The 23,285-nt window shown below is 38.3% G+C and overlaps 1 protein-coding gene across 4 annotated transcripts in view; it reads left to right on the top strand.

The window, feature by feature from the left end:
- Nucleotides 1–515: 515 nt before the first annotated feature.
- The window catches only part of CRBN (cereblon), a 38,584-nt gene continuing 15,814 nt past the window's right edge, over nt 516–23,285 (top strand). Inside the window, exons 1-10 of one of the 4 annotated variants that reach the window (XM_042930008.1) lie at nt 519–625; nt 4,972–5,084; nt 5,722–5,924; nt 6,761–6,910; nt 10,836–10,995; nt 19,529–19,591; nt 20,804–20,888; nt 21,492–21,607; nt 22,264–22,328; nt 22,977–23,108. In XM_042930008.1, the coding sequence (XP_042785942.1) occupies nt 559–625; nt 4,972–5,084; nt 5,722–5,924; nt 6,761–6,910; nt 10,836–10,995; nt 19,529–19,591; nt 20,804–20,888; nt 21,492–21,607; nt 22,264–22,328; nt 22,977–23,108 (1,154 nt within the window). In that variant the 5' untranslated portion in view covers nt 519–558. Of the gene's footprint in view, nt 626–1,811; nt 1,976–4,971; nt 5,085–5,721; nt 5,925–6,760; nt 6,911–10,835; nt 10,996–19,528; nt 19,592–20,803; nt 20,889–21,491; nt 21,608–22,263; nt 22,329–22,976; nt 23,109–23,285 lie in introns of those variants that run through there. The other 3 variants (XM_042930010.1, XM_042930011.1, XM_042930012.1) reach the window with 3 other exon arrangements.

Here is a 23,285-nt window from a genome sequence, read left to right as displayed (position 1 = left end):
GCCTTTTTCTATTCTGTGGAATCATTATTTCAAGCATTTGCTTCTGATTAATACGTGTTAATTTTGGAATACATACGGGAAAGTACTGAAAATTGTTGGAAAGAATATCAGCTATAATCTAACTACCTTCGGAAAAACTGATGCATTTTTCCAGCCTTCATTTGTGTACTTTTACAGAATTGGAGTTTACGCTGTATAAACAGGTTTCTATTTGTTCCCCGCCTGCTTCGTCAAGAGCGAGGTGGAGACAAGCACCTGAGCCTCAGTTCCCCCACAGGTGAAATGTCACGCCGGGGGGCTGGAACCAGGCCAGGGCTCCGCAGTGTGTGCGGCGGACGGAAAGTCACGAGGTCACGGGTGGCAGAGACAGCTTTCAGCCCCCGCGGCCAGTCTTCCAGCCTGCAGCGCCCTTTCCCGACTGCGGCCGGCAAGCTGTGGACCCTGGGGGCCGCCAGAGGGCGCTGTGGCCCCCGTGCGCGGCTGCGGCGGCGCGGGGCGGACTCTCCTCCGGCTGCCCGGGCGCCGCCCTGTCCCAGCCTCCTCTGCGGGTAAACAGACATGGCCGACGAGAGGGATCCGCAGGACGCTGCGCACGACATGGGCAACCACCTGCCACTCCTCCCTGGTAACCTCCCGGGGCCGGTCCTTGGCGGCGGGACGGGGCGAGGCTCGAGCCGTGAGCGGTGCCGCAGGGCTGAGGAGACGGACGGGGTGGGGCACCGAGGCCTGCAGGGGCGCCCCGGGAAGCGGCCTCACCTCAGGCCTTTGGCCAGCGACCTAGTCCTGGCGCTTCTGTCTCATGCTGGATCGCCTCAGGCTATGAGCGAGGGTTTTGGATCGGGGAGGGGGTTTGCTCCTAAGGACAGGGACCCTTCCCTCTCCGTCCGTTTTGTGTTCAGAACTTGAGTCCTAGGAAATGGGTTAAAACCAGGGGGATGGAGGGAGGGGATATAGGGGACCTGGTCAGGTTAGTAACCGTTACTTTTTCTGGACTTGTTCCGTTCAGTAAGAGTGACAGTTAATAGATGTTAAGCGTTTAACGTGTCACGGGCCCTGCGGTAAGCGTTTTGCGTGCATTTCTCTGTTTAATTCTCCCCACATAACTTTTCTGATTCCGGTTTGGTAAGTGAGAAATGGATGAGCAGTTTAGTTCAGTGACTTGCCCAAGGTGACACAGTAGCAGCCCCAGGACTGCAGTTTGAGTCTTTTTGTCAGCATAGCCAATGTCGCTTACCCACTTCACTGACAAGGAAGTACTAGCATGTTTTTCTCAAGCATGTATTTCATATACTTGATTAGAGAGACTTATAAGTGTGATGTTAAATTCAATTTTCTTTTTCCTTTGTTTCGTGAAAATTTGGACCTTGGCTTTATATTGGAATCCTGGGCAGAAAAAAATGCATGGAATAATTGTACAGATTTATCATGGAAGGCTGTAGAGGATATGCTTTCCAAGAGGTTATCCGACAAACTGGGGCTGTTAGCTGAGTTCCTTCCCTGTGTGCCAGTTAGGTGTTGTGGACCTGAGAAGAGGTATGATACACAGTCTGGAACTTGAGGAGGTTTATAATCTGTATGAGGCAGAAGTTTAGGGCCAGATAAGTTGATGCTCGTATCATCCTTCAGAGAGATTGGGGTAAAGCATTGTGAGATGGGTCTGGAGACATCCAAAAGCACATAGTTAGGATGGGGTTGTGGAAGAGAAGGCCTAGGAGGTAGGTTGTGTTTCAGTTCTGGGGGAGCTTGTGTCTCTTGCCAGTGGGGTTGGGGCTTTTTTCTGTGGGTTGCCAAGAATCAATTGTAGGTTATAGGGAGTTGCCCAAGGAAAGCTTTGCTTGGAGGATTAATTTCTCCACTGGGAGTTGTGTGGATTGGAGAAGACTGATTGCATGCCCACCGTGTAGGAGGGACCTTTTATATAAAAATAAACCACAATGGTTGTTCCTGAAGCCAACCTAGCTGAATTGACATAAAGGTAAGTCTGTCAGCCTTTGACTGAAGAGCTGAGCTGTTTATTTCAGAGACATCAGCCCCACTCTGAACGTGCCAATTCCCGTTTCATGGAGGTTACTGATGTTCTGTTGGCATTCATATGCTGCTCCTGCATGAGATGAGTCATCAGACTTCACCCTGATAGTTGTGAACAGTCAGTATGTGTTTTGTTGAAAAGAATCAGGAGTGAGAAGGCCCAGAAAGGTTGTAGATATAATAATTAGGCTTTTGTAAATCATAGGTGAGTTTTGTGAAGAAGCATTGGATTGTCCATAAATTCATGTAGTATGAGGGTTTTTTTTTTCCAATTTTTTTAATGCTTATTTATTTTTGAAGGAGAGACAGACAGAGCATGAGTGGGGGAGAAGAGAGAGTTGGAGACACAGAATCCGAAGCAGGCTTCAGGCTCTGAGCTGTCAGGACAGAGCCCGATACGAGGCTCGAACTCACAAGGGCTGAGGTCAGAACCTGAGCTGAAGTCGGATGTTTAACCGACTGAGCCACGTAGGCTCCCCTATGTAGTATGAGTTGTTTTGAAGAGTAATACTCTTTAAGTGAAAAGGAAGTACTTTAAGATGCAAAGAATCTGTGTTGGCCAAGGGAAACATTAATAAATAAACAGCTGAGTAGGGGGAAGTGGGTTTTGGCCATATTTATGAGAAAGGCTACTGTATATAAGGAAAGCACTTGAGATTTTTGTTGTTGTTGTTATTGTTGTTATCTTTTGGTGAAACTTCTGTGTTCTTAGCAAAAATTTGTATGAAGTGTTAGACCACTCACCATTTAAATATAAGTTTAAATAAGTTACACTACTCTCTTTGACAAATCCTAATACCTACGAATTTCTAAGAATTAATAGAAAGTCCAAGGCAATTACTGCATTGGAAAACATTTGTTTTTTTCTTGTCAGAAACCTCGCTGGAGGTAATTTGATTTAAATAGTCTTATACCCAAAAGAAAATGACAATTTTGCATTGACGTTTTATCTATTCAGAGGTGTATTTGGGGCATTTGAAAATACATGAAATATGAGGTCAAAAACGAGATTCACTTTGTCTATGCCAGGATTTCTGAACCTCAGCACTTTTGGGGTTTTTTTGGCTGGAAAATTCTTTGTTGTGGGGGACTGTCCTGCAGCTTGTGGGATGTTCAGCAGCATCTCTGTCCTCTGCCCACTAGATGCCAGTAGGGCTCCCTAGTTGTGACAACCAAAAATATTTCCACACATTTCCAAATATTCCCTGAGGGGTAAAATCAGCCCTAGTTGAGAACTGCAGATCTAGGATAGGAATTTTACCCACTGGCATTAACAAGACAGACTTCCATTTAGTAGAATAGTGCCTATTTAGTGTAGCCTTTCCTGACTCTCATTTCTATTATCAGTAACATCAGGTTTTTAAAGTAGATAAGTTTAGTTTTCAGAATTTAAAAATTGTGTGTGGAGAAAGTTTTTTAAAATGTTTCCTTTAAAATACATTTTATGTTTCAAGTGAACTTTATTTTTGAATTTAAAATTCCAGGGGCGCCTGGGTGGCGCAGTCGGTTAAGCGTCCGACTTCAGCCAGGTCACGATCTCGCGGTCTGTGAGTTCGAGCCCCGCGTCAGGCTCTGGGCTGATGGCTCGGAGCCTGGAGCCTGTTTCCGATTCTGTGTCTCCCTCTCTCTCTGCCCCTCCCCCGTTCATGCTCTGTCTCTCTCTGTCCCAAAAATAAATAAAAAACCTTGAAAAAATTAAAAAAAAAAAAAAATTCCAAAGCGAAATTCCTATGAAAATGATGACAGACATTTCATTTTTTAATAGTATAGTGACAGCCAGGGAATTGATGTCACTGCTATGAAAATGTTTTTGCTGGGTACTAATGTTATCTTTTCCTATTTTAATTAAAGGATCTTTCTTCCTTCCTTTCCCTCTTTCCTGTCTTCTCCAAGAATTCTGTAAAGTTAAGAGTTTGAAAGACATTTAGAGATTGTCTTGTTCCTGCCTGTCATTTTTCAGATGCGGAATCTAAGGCATAATCAGGTGAAATGAGTTGTCTAAGTCCTTTTAGTTACTGGCAAGAGAGAAGAAAGGAATCTCTCATCCATAAGAATTTAAATAATTTATGTAGATAGTTCCCTTTCAAGGAGTGGGGAGCATAATCCCTCACCTTGTTAAGTGTGACTTTTGCCTAGTAATTGGCTTCCAAAGAGTACAAAGTGGAAAGGAGGAAAATAGTAACTTTACAGTAGAGAAATCTGACAATACCTCAGCTAGGTGATCACTGGCAACATCAGCAGTGATAAATCATATTAATAGTATGCACCCTTGATATATGATAAACACAGCCTTTAGCCTCTTGTGATGTTCTCCCCAAAGTACATAACCCCATTGTAATAATGAGAAATATATCACACAAATTCTGTTTGAGGGACACTGCAAAATGCCTAAGCAGTACTCAAAACTGTCAAGGCCATCAAAAACAAGGAAAGTTTGAGAAATCAGCCCCGAGGAGGCTAAGGGGATATGACAACTAAATGTCATGTGCTACTCTTGATGGGATCCTGAAACAGAAAAAGGATATTAGATAAAAATAAGGGTAGCCAAATAAAATGTGGAGTTTAGTTAATAGTAATGTGCCAACACTGATTTTTAGACAAATGTACCATACTAAGAAGTTAGAGGAGAGAGTGTATGGGAGATAAACAGGAAATCTCGATACTATTTTTGCAGCCTTTATGTAAATTTTAAACTAGTCTTAAAAAAAAAAAAAAATAGTTGATTTAAAAAAGATGTAGTTAATGGGAGAGCCATACATACATCCAGCCCTCCAGCTGCCTTTTCACAGTACTATAGAGATTACAATATGCGAGTAGTGTTTAGAAGAAGCCCTCTTCTCCTGGGCTCGGAAGCCTCATGAAAGAACTCTGCATTTGAAGATGAATATCACTTTGACATTTTCTTGCATCCGTTTTTTCCCTCAAAATCTTCTACTTTTACAGCAGAGAGTGAGGAAGAAGATGAAATTGAAATGGAAGTTGAAGACCAGGATAGCAAAGAAGCCAAAAAACCAAACGTCATAAATTTTGACACCAGTCTGCCAACATCACATACAGTATGTAATTTAGTAGCCGATCTTTTCTAATAGATCCATAAATATAACAGTAGATAGAGGTTTCTAAAAACAAGTAACTGAGTTTAGCATCATTGGATATTACCTCACGGTAGACATTGTGGAGGAGGACGTGCACTGTTTGCCCGTTGATACCCATACTTAATTAACTCTTATTTTCCAGCAGTTTCATACTATGTCCTAGATTCATACTATGTCCTCATTCTTTGAAGAATTCTCATCCTTCATACGTTTCCTCTAGTGGTAGGGCTACAAAAGTACTTTTTACTCTCTATAGTACTTGTTACCAGGGTGTTAGCTACCATGCTGACATTTTATAGTGGTCATTTGTGATATTTGGACATATGAGTTTTCTTATCTTAGTCAAAATAAAATATTTTGAACTAAAAAATGCTCTTGAATTTGTGTGTGAGACAATCTTCACAAGATAATGGAAATTCTACTCATAAGAATCAGAATGAGATTTTCACGTGGATGCTGATACACCAACTTTACTATTTAAATAAATGTTGTAGCTATCGTTTATATTTCGTTTAATCTGATTTGTTCTTTGGTCTGTTGAGCTTGTCTTATTATGACATATCTCTGACCGTGTATCATTGTGTTCATTCTTAAATAGTATCTGGGCTCTGATATGGAAGAATTTCACGGCAGGACTCTGCATGATGACGACAGCTGCCAGGTTATTCCAGTTCTGCCACAGGTGATGATGATCCTGATTCCTGGGCAGACCTTACCTCTTCAGCTCTTTCGTCCTCAGGAAGTCAGCATGGTGCGGAATTTAATTCAGAAAGACAGAACCTTTGCGGTTCTTGCATACAGGTAAAATATTAGAGTGGATTTGCTTAACATACTCTCTTTCATGTAGAGTCACAGCAGAGGTCAGTGTTAAAGCCAAAACTGACTATTATTTTGTGTGCACAAGAGATTGGAAATGAATGTGAGGTAAGAAATTGTGATGAAAAGACTGAAGGTACAAGTAGGAGTATTTTTATTGTTCTCATTACCATCCAAATCAGATATTTCCTGTCACACACATTAAGCTTTCTGGTAATTGAAATTTTTAAAATCATTAATATTTAATAAAAATTTCTGGAATTGGATTTTCAGTAACTTTCATTATTTAAGGAGAAAGAGGGCTTTTCCATTTTAATGTAAAGGGTTACCTTTACAAAGGAGTGGCTTGTTCTTTTCTTTCTCTCAAAATTCATACATTGTCACAGTATAGACCAGTGGCAAACTGAAGCTGAATTTCAAGTATCCTATAGCACCTGGAGGAAAGCAGCAGTAGAAGCAAGAAATGAATACAGGAATTTCCCACCCCAGTACAATGCTGCTAATAATAAGCAGCAGAAATGATGGTCTACTGAAGTAAAAGAATTTCTGGTTTGGGAAATGAGACTTTAAACCCCTACCGATCCTAGATCGTCTTTAGTAACTGGAAATCTGTTATTTTCCTGAAGTGCTCGAATTGTTATTCTGAAGTTTTATTATATATCTACATTCTCCCATGTGATTTTACAATAAAATTAGGATAGCTTTGCAATAAGGGCTACTTGCTGTACTATTTTTTTCATCATGTGTATTGCTTTTGCCAACTTTGCATGTTTAAAAATTAAATGTTCAAAACTATTTTCTTTTAAAATTTACCTTGGAAGTAATGTACAGGAGAGGGAAGCACAGTTTGGAACAACAGCAGAGATATATGCCTATCGAGAAGAACAGGATTTTGGAATTGAGATAGTGAAAGTGAAAGCAATTGGACGACAAAGGTTCAAAGTTCTTGAGCTAAGAACACAGTCAGATGGGTAAGAAATACCATATATCTTAAAATGTGTATCATTAAATGAGATGGTTTTCTTAGATTTTTTTCCTATTTTACTGACCCTTGACATTTTTTAACTTTTGATTAGTTGTTCTCTTTCCCTTTGAAGGTATAGCCTAGTGGTTTCCAACTTGGGTATGCATCAGAACCACATGGGAGGTTTTTAAAACTATAGAGGCTTGAGTTTCATTCTCATCTCCCACCCCTAGAGAGTGGTTAACCTGGGGTGAGTCTGCAGCATCTTTTGTCCTGATTTCCAGGTGATTCTCATGTCCCTCCACATTTGAGAATAGTAGCATAAACCCAAAGAACAATGTCTTTGGGGATATGGCTTCTTTGAGATTGAAGGCCTCTCTTCAGAGTGAAAAAGGGTGGGGAGGCCACAGGCTTCTTAGCTGTCTGTGCGCTCACCAGGACAGCTGTGGTGTTTGCAGCGTTCCTGTGATAGTGAAAGCCACAGTGGTTGCTCCTGCAAAGTGCGCCATCTGAGGTGTAGGAACCATTTATAGTTAGCGCCCATCTCTGGTGCGAATTTTATATCACTTACAAATGTATTAACTATGTAATAAGCGATCAGTAAATTCTTGTTGTCTCTATACCTTACAAAGTTTAGAAATTCTCTAAGTATAATTGTTTTAACAGTGTGGCATAGCTCTCACGGTTTGAGCTTTTTCACAAGTTAAAGGACCACTAACCTCACTTAAAAAAAAATCCAATTCACCTTGTTTTATCCTTTTAAAAACAAAGCAAAACAAAATATGCATTTGTCCTGATGATTGCATGTTACCTCGTATGAGAGTGGTTCTTAACTCTGGCACATAAGAATCACCTGTGAAGTATTGCAAAGATACAGGTTCTTGGGGTTCACCCAGTCCTAGTGAATTGGTCTCCTAACCAGAGCTGAAAATTTTATCTGACCTCTGTGTTGAACAGATATGCTCTGAACGTGTAGAACTTCAGAGGTTTTGTCTTGTTTTGTTCTCATGGTGGGCATTTACAAATATCACTGAATTATGGAAGTACAGGTGGGTGAGGCATCCCTTTGGGGCTAAAGAAATGAGGGGTGAGGTGCCAGAGCTCTCAGTGGTGCCCGCCCCACCCCCGCCCCCAGAACATTTCATGGTGCAGACTCTCATGGTGTTAACATGTTGTATTGTCATTACAGGATTGTATGTCTATCTCCCTCAATAGATGAACTGCCTGAGGACAATCAATGATTAACACTTCTGTATGTTCTGTAGTTAGGACCCTAAATGCCACATGAATGAATCAAACAGTGTCCTCCTGACGGCTGTGTATTGTGATAATTAGCAAACTGTTTTGTTACTACAGATCTTACTAACAGTTCCATATTTAAAGTACTTCCTATCCTCCTGCTTTTAAATCTTTGATTATTTGTGTGAATACTATGTTATAGGAACTATAAAAGAAACTTGACTTGGGAGAAAAGTTAGGTTTCTGAGACTTTCTTGACTTTTGACTGTGGGAAGACTGTTTTGAACACAAGATGGCAGTAGACGATTAACTCTGAAAACAGGTCAAAGACTATGTGTTTGATAGCAAAGATTAACATGAAACTGATAGGGTTAAACAAAACTTGGAAAGGGCACGTTCTGCTATTCTGTAGCCCACTGCTAAGACCTCTCACAAAAGTGAGTCTTTTTAGTGTAAAAAGGTTCCATGGAATTAGATTTCTCTGGTTCCACTGCCCCTCTAGCCCTGTAGCTGCCTTCAGTAGAAGTGGTGAGATGGAAGGCACTCTGGAGGTAGATAATCTAGTGCATTTTGTCTTTTTCCAAACAAGACAAGTACCAGAGAGGTTAAGTGATTTGCCTGAAGTGATGTGGGTAGTAAGCTACTTTTGGTTGGTTCTGGGCCCCCTCACTTCCAAACTCATGCTCTTTCCACTCTACCAGAACTCCTCCATAGCCCCTTCGAAACTCAAGCCAATTTCCCTTTCTCCAGTCAAGTAGTGTGAGATAATAGTCATTTGTCTTTTACGTAAGTGACCCTTCATTTATAAAAACTATACGGTTGCCTTCTAACCTTTTCTAAGAGCCTTTATTTCTTTGGCATTTTCTGAACACACAAAAGGGTTTTTTGGTTTTTTTGAAAAATTAAAAAGTGTAAGTATGTCATTGAATCACTGTAGAACCCTTCAGAAATTCCTGAGTATTCCTTTGCATATTGAGAAGAAGAGGAGATTAATACCCTGTTTGGAATTATAGAAGTTCTCTTACTTGTGGTAATTGAGACCATTAATCATCAGAATTATTCGAACTGTCTAAACCTAATTTGAAAGCAGTTTTTATTGCTCAACTTCGTTTCTTATAGCAATTTTTCTTAAGTCACATTTCATTGGTTTTTGTAATATTTATATAAATTATGTAACTATAATAACAAAACAACTGCTATAAACATGTTGGGAAGAAACAAAAGTAGCTTATGTTAAAAACAAAGAACCAGCCCTGTGTGTGCAGCTGACCCCAGGCGTGTCTAACAAGAGGAGCAGACAGTGTTGCTCAGGCCTGCAAGGCAATTCAGACAGCTGGTACCACAGACTGATTATTAAAATGATGAGTAAACCAATTTTTCAACAGCATTAATGTTTTTATCCATATACAACAAAATCTTATGTGATAGTTGAGTTAAACATCATTTTTAATTTAGTTACTGGTGACCTTAATTAAAGAAGAATTGGATTTCTAAACATTTCTGTAGAACGCCACACACTTTTGTTTTAAAAATATGATAACCAAGTATTTGTGTTCATGTGACAGGTGAAGAAAATAAAGATGTTATTGTTTTTAGGAGTTCTAATATAATATTTGAACACAGTTTGAACATGTTCGTTTGTTTTAACATTCTGAGAAATTGTGTAGACATATCTTTGATCTTGCAGGAAAGAAAAGAAGTTAGTGAAATGAGTCTAACCAAGTTAGCTAGTTTCATTCAGTAAGCAGAAGTATCAAAATTTCATTCCTCACTTTTTGTAGGTCAGGACCATGATTAATATGAAAAACCACGTAAGAATTTCTAAACATACTTAATAATGAAGCAGAGACCTTTTATATGTTGAACTTTGGCAATCTGACAGATTTTTGTTCCAGCATTTGAATGTATAATACAGTCTACATTTCAAGAGCTGTACTGTAGGAGATACGCTTCCAGACAAAATAGCTCATAGGTATGGTGTTCCTATTGGCATTTGCTCATGATTAAGATGTTTGCGGTTATGATATTCTCAAATAGCATTCTGGAAATGGTGACTTCACTCTCATGGGAATTTAAGTGATTTTTAGATTAAAAAAAGATAATATAATGCATATTTTGATTCTTTGCATTTCAAGTTAAATGTTTGAGAAGGAGAAAAAGAATGCACATAGAAATACAGACTACATGTAATTCTGTAGTCTTATTTTAGCTGTTCACATAAATGGGTTCTTGATTTTCTCTTTCTTTACTTGCCTACTCCTCCAGTGAGATTAGACTTAAGGGACAAGTGTAACAGCCAGGGAAAAGGTGGGAGCTGCAAGAGGTGGAGTGTCCAAGAATGTCTGAGAAACTAATTTAGAAGTATCAAGTGGTAATAGATGGTTGTATATTGATTTTTTAAATTTTGTTTCATTAATAAACTCTGTGTTTGTCTGACATGTACCAATCTCACTTTCCATTTTACAGTGAGATTGAAAATCTGTATTTGAGGTTATCTTTGCTATGATTTATGAACTACAGTATTTTCTGAAAATTCTTGCAATAATATTAATGTCGGCATTTGACGAATACTGAAATTTAAGAAAAAAACTGAAAGTCTTAGTATTTAAAATTACCCATAATGTTTAGAAACTTAGTAGTTTGAGTTAGTTTATTTTAAAAATGAACACCATGCTTGGTTCTCTTTATTTTAGAATCCAGCAAGCTAAAGTGCAAATTCTTCCCGAGTGTGTGTTGCCTTCAACCATGTCTGCAGTTCAGTTAGAATCCCTCAATAAATGCCAGATATTTCCTTCAAAACCTGTCTCATGGGAAGACCAGTATTCATATAAATGGTGGCAGAAATACCAGAAGGTGAGAAACTAATTTTTTGTGCATCTTCAGAAAATGAAGACAGGTTGCTTTTTTCCTGTATTTGAGAAAGGAACACAAACAAGTCTCATGATTCACTCCCCAGACACCTTCTGTGGTAATACTCTGGCTGCATTTGATCAAAGCTAGAGCTTCTAAAAATTTCATAGGCAGCCATTTACATAAAAGCAGTTTGCAAAAATAGTCAAATGTCACAGTACTGTAAGGTGTTCTTGCTTTTATGCCTATCAGCTGTGTACTAGTTAATAGTTTGTGATTTTTAGTTCTGTGGAAATCTTGCTAAACTCTAATCAGATTACATGTTTGGCTCTTGAATCATAAACACATCACCTTAAGGAGAGGAGAGTTCCAAGTGGTAGTAGTATGTTCCAAATCTTTTAGACTTCTGAAAGCATTTTAGCTCTCTTTTTATATAACACGGTTGACATCACAAAAATTGGCACAGTATGTGTGCTCTGTGAAAGCACTGCTTGTTTGGGCATTAATTCTCACACATAATCCTTTAGGCTATATCACTCTTGATCCCAAAAAAAAAATTTGATGAAGCCTGTTCCTACTCATTTTTCAGATGTATCAGTTTTGAGTATAAAGTAGTTAATAGTGGAGCACCTGGGTGGCTCAGTTGGTTAAACGTCTGACTCTTCTCTTCCGCTCAGGTCATGATCTCACAGTCATGAGTTCAAGCTTTGCGCTGAGCACAGAGCCTGTTTAAGATTCTCTCTTTCTCCCTCTGCCCCTCCCCCACTCGTGGTCTCTCTTTCTCTCAAAAAATGAAACCTAAATAAATTTAGAAAATAGCTAATATTTATGATTTCTGCATAAAGGAAATGATCACTTGTCTTTAAACTTAGAAAAAATCGGCTCTTTGAGGTTTATCTTTTAAAAATATGGAGACATTTCCATTTTAATCTGAAAAGTCTTACATTGATCAGTCACTCCTTTCTCTTTATGAAGTGGTACAGGTTTTAATTTTGAATAAATTTTCGTAGGATCCTAATTTGATATAAATTAATATAGATAATTGATAAAGGAGTCTTATAAACTAGCCAGTGTACCACCACTTGTAATGTTCCTAAGGTAGAATTCATCCAGTTTTCAGAGAGGACTTTGTGAGGATGGCTCCTTGGGGGACAGCAGGCTTATAACCAGGTGTCTGTAGGCTTCTTGTTTTTAGTAATCTGTACCTCAGTTGGACAGTCTGAGATATGGTTTTGTGTGTTTTAACAAGCATTTCTAAAAAGAATCCAAGAGGAAATGTAGAAATAGATTGCTTAAGGATTCCCACACAACCTTGAAACTAATATTTTTGAAGATTTAACAGATACGTATGCTTTAACTTTGCAGACAACTTTTCTATAGCTAGGCAGTACTTGTTTCACAACTGATACAGACACTTCAAATACACTTTTACCTTTGTTTAAGTTTAAGGGTAGAACAGTGGAAGATTTTGCTGTCATGTAGTCATTTTAAATGTCACCTTTGAAATAAGTACGTCAGAGTCAGCTCTGATGTACATGGGCTCCAAGGGAATGGTTTTCGAATTTTTTAAGTCATTCATGCCCGATAGTGTGTTCAGCACTGGGTGCTGCTGAGATGTTATGTGGCAAGGAAACTGCATCAAGGTGCTGCCTATGTATTTAAATAATTATATATTTCAATCACAGGATTGGGTTTTAGGCGATGTAATGTATTTCGATTTATATCATAGTTCTTCCACACTAAGACTGGTTGCTAAAAAGCAACAGTTAAAAAACCCTAACTTAACTCTTGTTGTAAATTTGTAAGCATAGGGTGGGAGTGATTGTAGTTGATTCCTGACTTAAATGCTCTGTACTGGTTGTGTGTCCTGTCTGTGGGTTAAACAAGTAAGACTGGTTTTTTACTTCTTGTGTGTATTACTGATTGAATTCTTCTATTCTGTGGTTAAAGAATCTTAGCTTGTCAGGGCGCCTGGGTGGCTCAGTCGGTTGAGCGTTCGACTTCGGCTCAGGTCACGATCTCGCGGTCCGTGAGTTCAAGCCCCGCATCAGGCTCTGTGCTGACAGCTCAGAGCCTGGAGTCTGTTTCGGATTCTGTGTCTCCCTCTCTTTCTGACCACCCCCCCCCCCCATTCATGCTCTGTCTCTCTCTGTCTCAAAAATAAATAAACATTAAAAAAAAAAAAGAATCTTAGCTTGTCATATTAGTTCTGAATTAAGCCTTTGCAGCTCAATTGTCACTGGCAGACCAAGAGCAAGAAAGCCAAAAATGCAAAGACCAAGGAAGCATATGTTTGTTTGGAACCAGGTCCTCTTTCCCCTTTGTGATATTTCTTTAATAATAATCATATTTATTTCTCTAATGATAATAATAATATGTATATAATATGTTATTTTCATATTCAGAGTTGCCAAGGACTAAACAGAAGGTGCTAAGGAAGGAGAGAGGTATGAAAGGTTTAAGGAAATACAATTCCTTCATCCCATGTATTTTTCAAATTGTTTAATGGGTTTCCTTCTTTAAAATTTGAGTAAAGTTGCTTAGATTATGAAATTTGGGTCTGGATCACTAGGCCAAGACAAATGGCTAGCTGATCTATTTTGGACTGCACATGACCTAAAAACTCTGTTCTACTTTAGAGAGGCTGCTTTGAGCCACTCACCACGTGAAGGAAAAGGGGTAGGTGCCATTGGCCGGAACCCCATGTGCGTTGATTGATACTGTCTCAGTGGTTCAGCTTACTGTGCCTTTAGCTGGATGCTGACTTATCAGGGACTGGATTACATAACACTGCTTGTCCTAGGACAGATCTAAGGGTTGATTCACTTTATTCAGATCTGACTCTTAAACATCTCACCAGGATATGAAGCAGTGCATCCATTTGTCTACACGTCTGAGAGGTAGTTAAGGTAGTCAGAATTGGGAGATGCTTAGATGATTCTAAGCCAACTCAAGCTTATGTGGTTGCCAAATACTTTTTCAGCAGAAACGATACTTAAAGGGTATGGCAGTGTAGCCTTCCTGAGATGTATTCAGTTAACCTTGAAACTGTTTGCACACACTTTTCTTAACATTTGCCCTTGAGAACTGAACATTCTAAATGACAAAATTAAGCTTCCACAAGTATTCCTTTGTAATCTTCCATTCTGACAAGGGTGCATCTGACAAGATGTCCCTAATGATTAAGAAGTTAGGCTAGTATAATCAGGGAACACTCTTCCAAAACTCACTTCCATCTGGAAACATTCCTTATTCTGTGATTTGATCTTTGAAACTAATACTTCTTTCTTTCCTTTCCTGTCACAGTGCCTTTCACTCTTGGCTGGGTTGATTGTATTGGGATTCTCACAATAAGGAAACTTTTCTTTAACGTACTTGGGAATATGACATACATTTTTAAGTGCGCCCCCTCCTAACCCAGACTTTCTCTTTGTTATATAGTCTTACTGTGTTAATGAGAAAAGAGTTGCATATGAAATGTAAAAAGAAATGAAATGTGGAAACCAATTAAGAAAGTGATTGATGCTTATCTTTCTAGTCTTGCTAAATTTATAAATGGTGCTCATAGGGAGCGGGAGCAGGAAAGAATTGAACACTGGTTCTGGCTCTGAAGAGCAAAGCTCTTGAAAGTGGGCTCACATGTTAGTTTCTCAGTCTTCGAGAATTTCTCTTTGAAGACACAAATATGTTCATTTCTTTCCATTTTGTTAGGTGAAAAGATACACTACTATCCTAGACCTTACTCTCTCTTACAGGAGATTATTCTGTATCAACTTTTGGAGCACTGCTTCCTTGTTTTCAAAGTTGCCCCGGTGTTCCCTTCTATGGCTAAGCTACAATTTACATGACCAGTCACCTCTGGATGACAGACCTGCACTAAGTGTTGTATACAAATGACCATGCATACAGGCAAAAATATATAATAAATTTTGGAAGTGGGATTACTGGATGACAGGGAATCTGCATTCGTAATTTTGACAGATGTTCTTGGAGTACCTTACTAAGGAGGTTGTTCCTGTGTGTAGTCTGACAGCAGTGGTCATCATGGCTTCACAGTGTAGTATCCAACTTAATTGTTGCTGATCTGATAAGTAAAACACAGAATCTTTTTGGAGGTTTAATTTGAATTTCTTTGGATATGAAATGAGGTATAACATTTTGTGTTGAATAACAATTTGTATTTCCTTTATTAGGAAGTGCCTGTTCATAGTATTTGCTCTTTGTGGATTTTTAGGAGTTTTTCATATGTTAGGAAACTTACCCTTTGTCTGGAATTAGTAAGTTCCACACATTTTCCCTTTGTGATTTGTCTTTTGACTTTGGTGTCCCACAGAAGGGTTTTTTCCTTAGGTAGTTAAATTTACCTTTTTTGTTAATGCTAGAAATTACTTCCTCATACAAAGGAATTTTTATTTTTTTAAATGTTTAGAATGTAATCTTTTACTTTTGACTTTGATTTCATTGCTTTTTAATGTCATCAAAACTTTTTAAGCTTTTATCCACATATAGTTTATCCTGGTATGAATTCAACTCCACTTTTTTTTTTTCCAGATGGCTCTTCATTGTCCTATTACCATTTTCTGAAAAGCCCCTATTTTCCTTCACTGATACAAGGTGCCCCCTTACCAAAGACCAAATTCATGTTTTTTATTTTACTTTTCTTCTGCTTTGTTGTCAGTCTCTTTATGTACCTCCATTAACACTTTTCTAACTGTTGACAATTTTTAATTTTTGTAAATAAATGTATGACTGGTATATATTACTGGTCTTTTCTTTTTTCAAGGTCTCGCTGGCTACTATTGCTTAACCTTTCCATAGGAACTTGTCTACAAAGACAACTTTTTGCTTTGTCCCAGAATAGTAATAGTAGCAGTAAGACAGTAACATTTGTTGGCTTTTTTTATGTTAGAGAAAAAAAGGTCTTGAAAGCCTAGGCTGTGTGTAGTCAGGGACTTCCTTGGACAGTGCAGTGATTTCCCAGGCATATGTCGTATCCTTGTAGTTGTGTACCTGCCATTAGTAGTTTCGCAGTCTTGGAGCAGGAAAGAGCATACCCTTGCATTCCTGGGATAAATTATTTTTATTATTTACATTGCTGATGCTGATGGGATTTAATACAACAAATGACCACCTTTGACCACTGTGTATATCAGTGGCAATGATGTATTATTCATGTTTCGCCTTTTACATTGCTTTTCCAATTTTATTACTCTTCAAAGAGCCATTGAAGTGGAATTTCACATTTGTTTAACATTCCACATTGTTGGAAGGCAAATCTGAAGCAGGCTTTACAATGGAAGAATGTGATGGATTGCCTTCAGGGAACAGATTCATTTTCAGGGCGTTTCTGCTTTCCATAGTAAATCCTGTTCCCAGAGTGAATACTTCTTTACTAGAGAATCACACTTCGGTCACTTGTAAGCACCTAACTTTTAGGCTAGTACTAAAAATTTTTTTGAAGTGTAGCCCTTTTATGAAGTAAATTGTGGTGTTGATACATGTGAAGAATGCTCATAAATTGCCAGAACTTGCCATCAGTGTTACCCAGATGAAGACAGGAGCCATTGACATTGTGCCAGAAGTCTAAACTGGGACTCTTAAACTTGAGATATTGAAATGGCTTAAATTTGGGCGTTGGCTCTGTAAAAGCTAGCTGTAGTTTGCATAGTTGACTGTATAAAGCACATCACAAATATTAAGGATAAACATGTAATGGATCTGTAAGTAGAACTTTAGAATCTGTCAAGATAACCCTGAAAAAGAATTTTATTGATGTTCTCACTTTAAAAAGTTACAGAACTGAGACACATGAGTTGCAGTGTGTTCACATTCACAAAGGATGCAGGGTGGCGGGCGAATGGTAAGGATCCTGACCCGCTGCATTGCTCTTAATACACTAGTGTGCCACATTCTGTTCTCTGTTACAGTGGGAAGTCATGTTTACAATATGAATAAATTACTTTGGTTTCTCTTTATCTTGACATGGATGCCAAGTAAAATGCTACGCTTTTGTAATATAAAAATGATCATTCTGATGTGTAAAGTATATACTAATAACTGAATTGGGAGTGTGTAGTGTGTCAGTCTGCCAGACCGAAGCTTTGTTGGATTTTTGTCACTTTGTAATTCTAAGTATACTGCTAGAAAGTAAGCTGCTCTGCAAGAAAATGTATGCTCCAATGATTTTGGCCTTTTTTTGTTTTAGTCACTGGTATGTATACTCCCAGTGTGTAAAGATAATGCCTGACACCTACGTACTGGGTGCTCAGAATATTTCTTGAATGAATAATGGTTACAGTCAGACTCCCTGGATGCACAGCCTAGCAGCTCCCCATGTACTGTGACTTTGGGCAAGTTTTACCATCCTTCTTTGCCTGTTTCCTTCTTTTTCAAATGGGGATGATAATACTACCAACCTTAAAGAATTATTTTAAGATCAATAAAGTGGTTGCCATTGCTATTACTACATATTCACAGTTACTTGAAAGGCTGTTGTAGTTCTTTATTCTGTGTGCTTATTCTGTAGCATTTATTTGTAGTGTGACAAAATTCTTTAGCCTTAGTTTTTGGTCTTAGAAGTAAAGAACTGATTGGAGAGTAACTTAAGTGCCTTACAATCTGGCTCCTCTGGCTTAAATCACTTTTTGAACATGTACTTGGAGGCCATCCCAGACCCGTCTTTTGGTAGATTCAAATATAAGAAAGATGAGATTGAGCCGAAACTTCCTCTCATTAAAGAATCCATTGGTTTGAGTTTGAGCTTTAGTGGATGAGCCTTGAGAAACAAGTCCATCCTCACCCACGTAGTAGTTCCCTAAAATATTTAAAAGAAATTACCACGTCCCCTTGAGAGGCAGCTCCAAACTAAACATCCCTAATGCAAACTGTTGACCTCCTCTTAGCATCCGTGCCCCTGACAATTAAAGTTCCCATTTCTGACTGTCACAGAAGGGTAACATTATTGTCTCTTCTTAGATTCTGGACATCTTCTAGCATAAGATTGCAGGGAGAGTAGGATGTGAGCTCTGCAGCACATTGGTTAGTTCATCTATCAGCTGAGTCCCCCAAGTCTTTTTCACATGTGTGGTGTACCCATGTTTCCTCATTTCATGCCCATTCGTTTGGTCATGCAGGTGCAAGCACAGGATTTCCCTTTCATTCTGTTAAATCTTACAGCTTGCTTTTCTTGTTCTATTCTGGGACAGTCCTTTCTGAGCCACCTTACTCCTTTCCCACCCACTTTTCATGTGTCATGCCCCACGTTAACAGTTTACAAAATTATGAATGTCTGTACTTACATAGGTTTTGTTTTCTTTATTGAGGAAGATGTAATCATTCTTTATGCTCTGTAGGTTTGATATGCCTTGTTTGATCAGGTGCAAAGTATCCCCTAGTGTATTACATACTCTAATGTACTCAGTGTTCGTTGACATTTAGGTTGTTTACAATTTGTTCCTATTAATAGCACTGCTATAGTGCATTCCCAATCATATTTTTGTGTCCTGTAGAATACTTCTCTTCCCAAACTTTTTTGGGAGTTCTTACTTCTTCCAGGTGAACTTTAAGTTATGCTTCTAAATTCCAATCTCATTGGTATTATTACGCTGAATATGTGCTTTGAGGACTCACATTTTAATTATTGAGTCTTCCCATCAAAAACAGAAATTCTACTGGAATTTAACTCACATTTTTCTTTTTTAAAAAATTTTTTTTTTCAACGTTTTTTTATTTTTTATTTTTGGGACAGAGAGAGACAGAGCATGAACGGGGGAGGGGCAGAGAGAGAGGGAGACACAGAATCGGAAACAGGCTCCAGGCTCCGAGCCATCAGCCCAGAGCCTGACGCGGGGCTCGAACTCACGGACCGCGAGATCGTGACCTGGCTGAAGTCGGACGCTTAACCGACTGCGCCACCCAGGCGCCCCTTAACTCACATTTTTCTATGGATTTAGGCATGCTTGCATTTGGATTCTAAAATACAACAATTGGAAGAGCTACCCAGTGGTTTTTCCCTTTCCCGGAGTTCTATGAAATGGGGGACTTCATCCTGGACTCTCAAGTTATGATCATTTTTTTTCTTAGAATGGACTCATTTATTATATGTGCCTCTACAGTAATTCACTTTAAAGCCATTTAAAGTTTTACACAAAGACAATTGGGATTATATTTTTAGTTTCCCTGCATATACTGAACAAATGATTAATAGGCATATAATGTGATATGTTATGCTGTAACATAACTATGTTTAGTCACTCTTCAAGTTCACCATAACTTCACTAAGTTATCCTCAGCATTAAAATGTTAAACCATCCCAGTAAGAATGAGGATTCTACTTGCAGTACAAACTGAAAGCTGTAAAACCATGATTGTCACATTTAGTAGGTAATGAATCATCTGTTAATAGTGTTATCTACAAAATTTTTCCCTATTTTTGAATTTAGAACATATTTTCCAGGGCCAAAATCAGTTTTCAAACACTGTTCTTTCCACCATAAGAATCTATATAGAGTTTAAGTGACTTTTTTTCTGTTTTCAGAGAAAGTTTCATTGTGCAAATTTGACTTCATGGCCTCGCTGGCTGTATTCCTTATATGATGCTGTAAGTATTACCTTGTACTTTTTTATCTCTAGGGTAAGCCTTGTCATAATAAAGGGTCATTAGAATGAAACATGGGCTTTCATACTCAGCGGTATCTCATTTTCAGAACTAATGCCCTTCTTTACATTTAAGTAGAATGCAAAGGAATCAAATTCTGCTGGATTTACTTCCCCTTTATAGAATTTTTCATTTTCCCAGTTTCTAGTGGCTTATAAATTCAGGATAAGGTAATGAGATGTTTTAGGGTCTGTTAAGGATTTGAAATGTGTTAAGTGGTAGGTAGGTTTCGAAAATTAAAGAATCCCATAACAGTGTTTTGTTGTTTTTCCTAAACAAGTAGATGAACTTAGGTCTCTTGACCCCAGTTAGTCTACTGCATCCACCAGTGTTCTTTCTCCTCAAATTGTCGTACTTAGGCATCACCATACCTTGCAAAACTTAGAGGCAGACTGGAAGTGTTCAAAGAATCTGGGTTTTAGACACAAAGACTTTTAAAAGCTTGATTTCTATCATTTTCCATATGGTTTGAGGCAAACCATTACCTATCTCAATAAATTCAGTTTTTAAAATGGGGAGAGTGATAGTTATTGTATTTGGCACACAGTAGGCATTCAACAAATGTTAGTCATTTCCCTTAGTGAACCCCCTAAGACTTGGAATCTTAGGAAGGGTAAATACTGAAATTTGAGCACTTCTCACAAGCACAACAGCAAGAAACTACAGTTCACTCTGCCCTTCAGCACTTTGGGCCATTACAAATGCACAACAGACAAGTGTTTTTTGCAGACATCTGTGAAAAGACAGGAAGCACTCTTGTGTACTAAATGGGTGCCAAGTAAGGTGTAAATAGCAAGTGCTCCTGTAATTTATAGGGGCCGCTATCCCTGTGGACAGAGTTAGGAAAGCCTTCCTAGAAAAAGGGGGAAGAGAGGCCAATTGCACACAGTTCGTAAGAAAACACCTAGAAGGTAGCAGGTCAGGAGCACGTGCCACTACAAAGACAGTGCAGGACAGAAGCCTGGAAGGCCACCTTAGTGCCGGGTGGAGGAGCCGGGGCCATGACCATCTGTGCGCGAGACAACAGAGTTGAAACCGGGACTTGGATTTTAGTACATAAGAGTGAGAACTTACATTGAAACTCTAGCTGAAAATCTGGCAGTAAATTGTAAAAAGTCTGTGAACCTTATTATGGCTGGTTTTACTTTAAACAAGGAAACTTTAATGGATAGAATTAAGAAACAGCTCCGTGAATGGGACGAAAATCTAAAAGACGATTCTCTTCCTTCAAATCCAATAGGTACGAAAAGTCTGCTTCCTTCCTGTGGCTTTTGTTTTACTAAAATTACTTTGTTTTCTGTGTAATGAAACCAAAAATTTTAGTTTCATAGTTTTATTCTGAAAAGCATACACATTTGTCTTGAGCAGTTTAAAAGAAAGTATTTTAGTGAATTGTAGCAAAGCTCTTAAATTCTGTGAGTACTCTAATTTTAGGCAGTTTTCCTATTCTGCACAACTTGCAGTAACTAGCTCTTATCGAAAAACTTGAGCATTAACACTTTCCCTGTTCTTTAAGGTGGCATTAAAAATGACCCTACCTAGTTCTAGGACTTATGTAGCTTATGTACATACTGTTTATTAGGTAGTTACCGTAGCCATTTTTCTAGTCTTTGAGGAAATTCTATTAACATGGGCTTGATTGTCATGTTTAAAAGACATTTATAAAACCAATTATAAGAGGTTAATTTTAGAACTTCCTAAGAGTATATACTTGATAGCTAGTATATTTTAGTATTGTTTATGTGAAATATGTTCTTTGTGAATGCTATAGGGAGGGTTTATTTCAAAAAGACATTATTTATTTTCTGCTTTATAAAACTTGAAAAACCACCATGTCTTTAAGATTTTTCTTACAGAGTAGCTGCTTGTCTTCCTATCGATGATGTATTAAGGATTCAGCTCCTTAAAATTGGTAGTGCCATCCAACGACTCCGCTGTGAACTAGATATTATGAATAAAGTAAGTCACCATGTTCATGACACCTGTGTCTTAGGCTAGATTATCTGTGGGATCCAGTCATGCAGCTAGAAAACTAATTGTTTGCTAGTTTTAATTTACATTTTTTATTTTTTTAATATTTATTTTTGAGGGAACATGAGTGGGGGAGGGGCAGAGAAAGAGGGAAACAGAATCTGAAGCAGGCTCAGAGCTTTCAGGACAGAGCCTGACACTGGGCTCGAACTCACAAGCAGTGAGATCATGACCTGAGCCAAAATCAAGAATCAGATGCTTAACTGACTGAGCCCCCCTCCAAGCATCCCTACATTAAAAATATTTAAAGGATAATTTAGACATTTCATTTGGGATCACACATACATTCAGATTGTTTTTACATCCTTTAAACGTTTCAAGTTTGATTTGTATGTGGAGCATATGTGGTTATATATATATATATATATATATATATATATATATATATGTCACTGTCCTATAAAGTCATTAGTTTTAGAAATGAGTATGTGTCACTTTCTCTAAAAACTATAGTTTTTAATGACTGGAAGGAAAACGTTATTCAGAGGGATCAGTACTTTCTCTAAAGTTTCTTGATGAGCTATGTAATTACATAATTAAACAAACGTGAGTTTTCCCCACTAATTTTCCCTTAAACTTTTTAGTGTACATCTCTTTGCTGTAAACAATGTCAAGAAACAGAAATAACAACCAAAAATGAAATATTCAGGTGAGAGCTTTATTACATTTTTAGTGTACTTCTGGATATATTTTCCCAACTCCTACAACAGAATTCTAGTCAAGACTATATATCCATTCTCCATATATTTCCCTCCATTAAATTACAGTCATTTCAGCAAATGAAATAGGAGGGGGTTAAGATACCCTTCCTGATTGGGTACTCAGCAGCAATAGTTATGTAAGGTATTAATCAGCATGGTCAAGTCAATTATAAGGGGGCAATCCTTTCTTCCCCATTCCTGCTTGAAAATCTGTGTATCTTTTTAGTGAATAAGGGTAACATGAATGCTTTAGGCTAGTATCTTACACTCAGGGCCAAAGGTAAAGTAGGACATGCTTCTGAACACGTACTGCTACTGCAAATAGGACACTATTGTGTAGGACAATAGAGAAATTGTTGTCTACAGAGTAATCAGCAGCCCAAGGATGACCAAAAGGACATTTTCACTGTACTCCCTCTGTGAAAGACTCCTTTAGATGAAGTTTAACTCCCTATTTTACAAACGTGTAGACTGAAATTGGGCTGACTGCCAACCATCTGTTTTCATAACGGGATTCTAAGCTGTTCCCTCTTATAACCTCATTAGACATTTCTTTCTTCCCATTTTGACTTATCCTCTGTGATTCTCTCTTGTAGTTTATCGTTATGTGGGCCGATGGCAGCTTATGTGAATCCTCATGGATACGTGCATGAGACGCTTACTGTGTATAAGGCTTGCAACTTGAATCTGATAGGTCGACCTTCTACAGAGCACAGCTGGTTTCCTGGGTAATGTGGTGGTGGTTACTTTTTTTTTTTTTTTGGTTTTGCTGCCTTAACTGGGCAGAAAAATCCAGAGTTCTAAGCAGAGTTGTTAGAATTATAATCGAAAATAGACACTAAGATGAATAATTCTATTTAAATGCTGTTCGTTTTGAGAATGGCTAGTAACAGTATTTTTGCATA

Source organism: Panthera leo, chromosome A2 (genome assembly GCF_018350215.1).
Source record: "Panthera leo isolate Ple1 chromosome A2, P.leo_Ple1_pat1.1, whole genome shotgun sequence".
Classification (NCBI taxonomy): domain Eukaryota; kingdom Metazoa; phylum Chordata; class Mammalia; order Carnivora; family Felidae; genus Panthera; species Panthera leo.
Note: the sequence above shows the minus strand (reverse complement) of the source record. Positions and strands in the feature narration are given on the sequence as shown.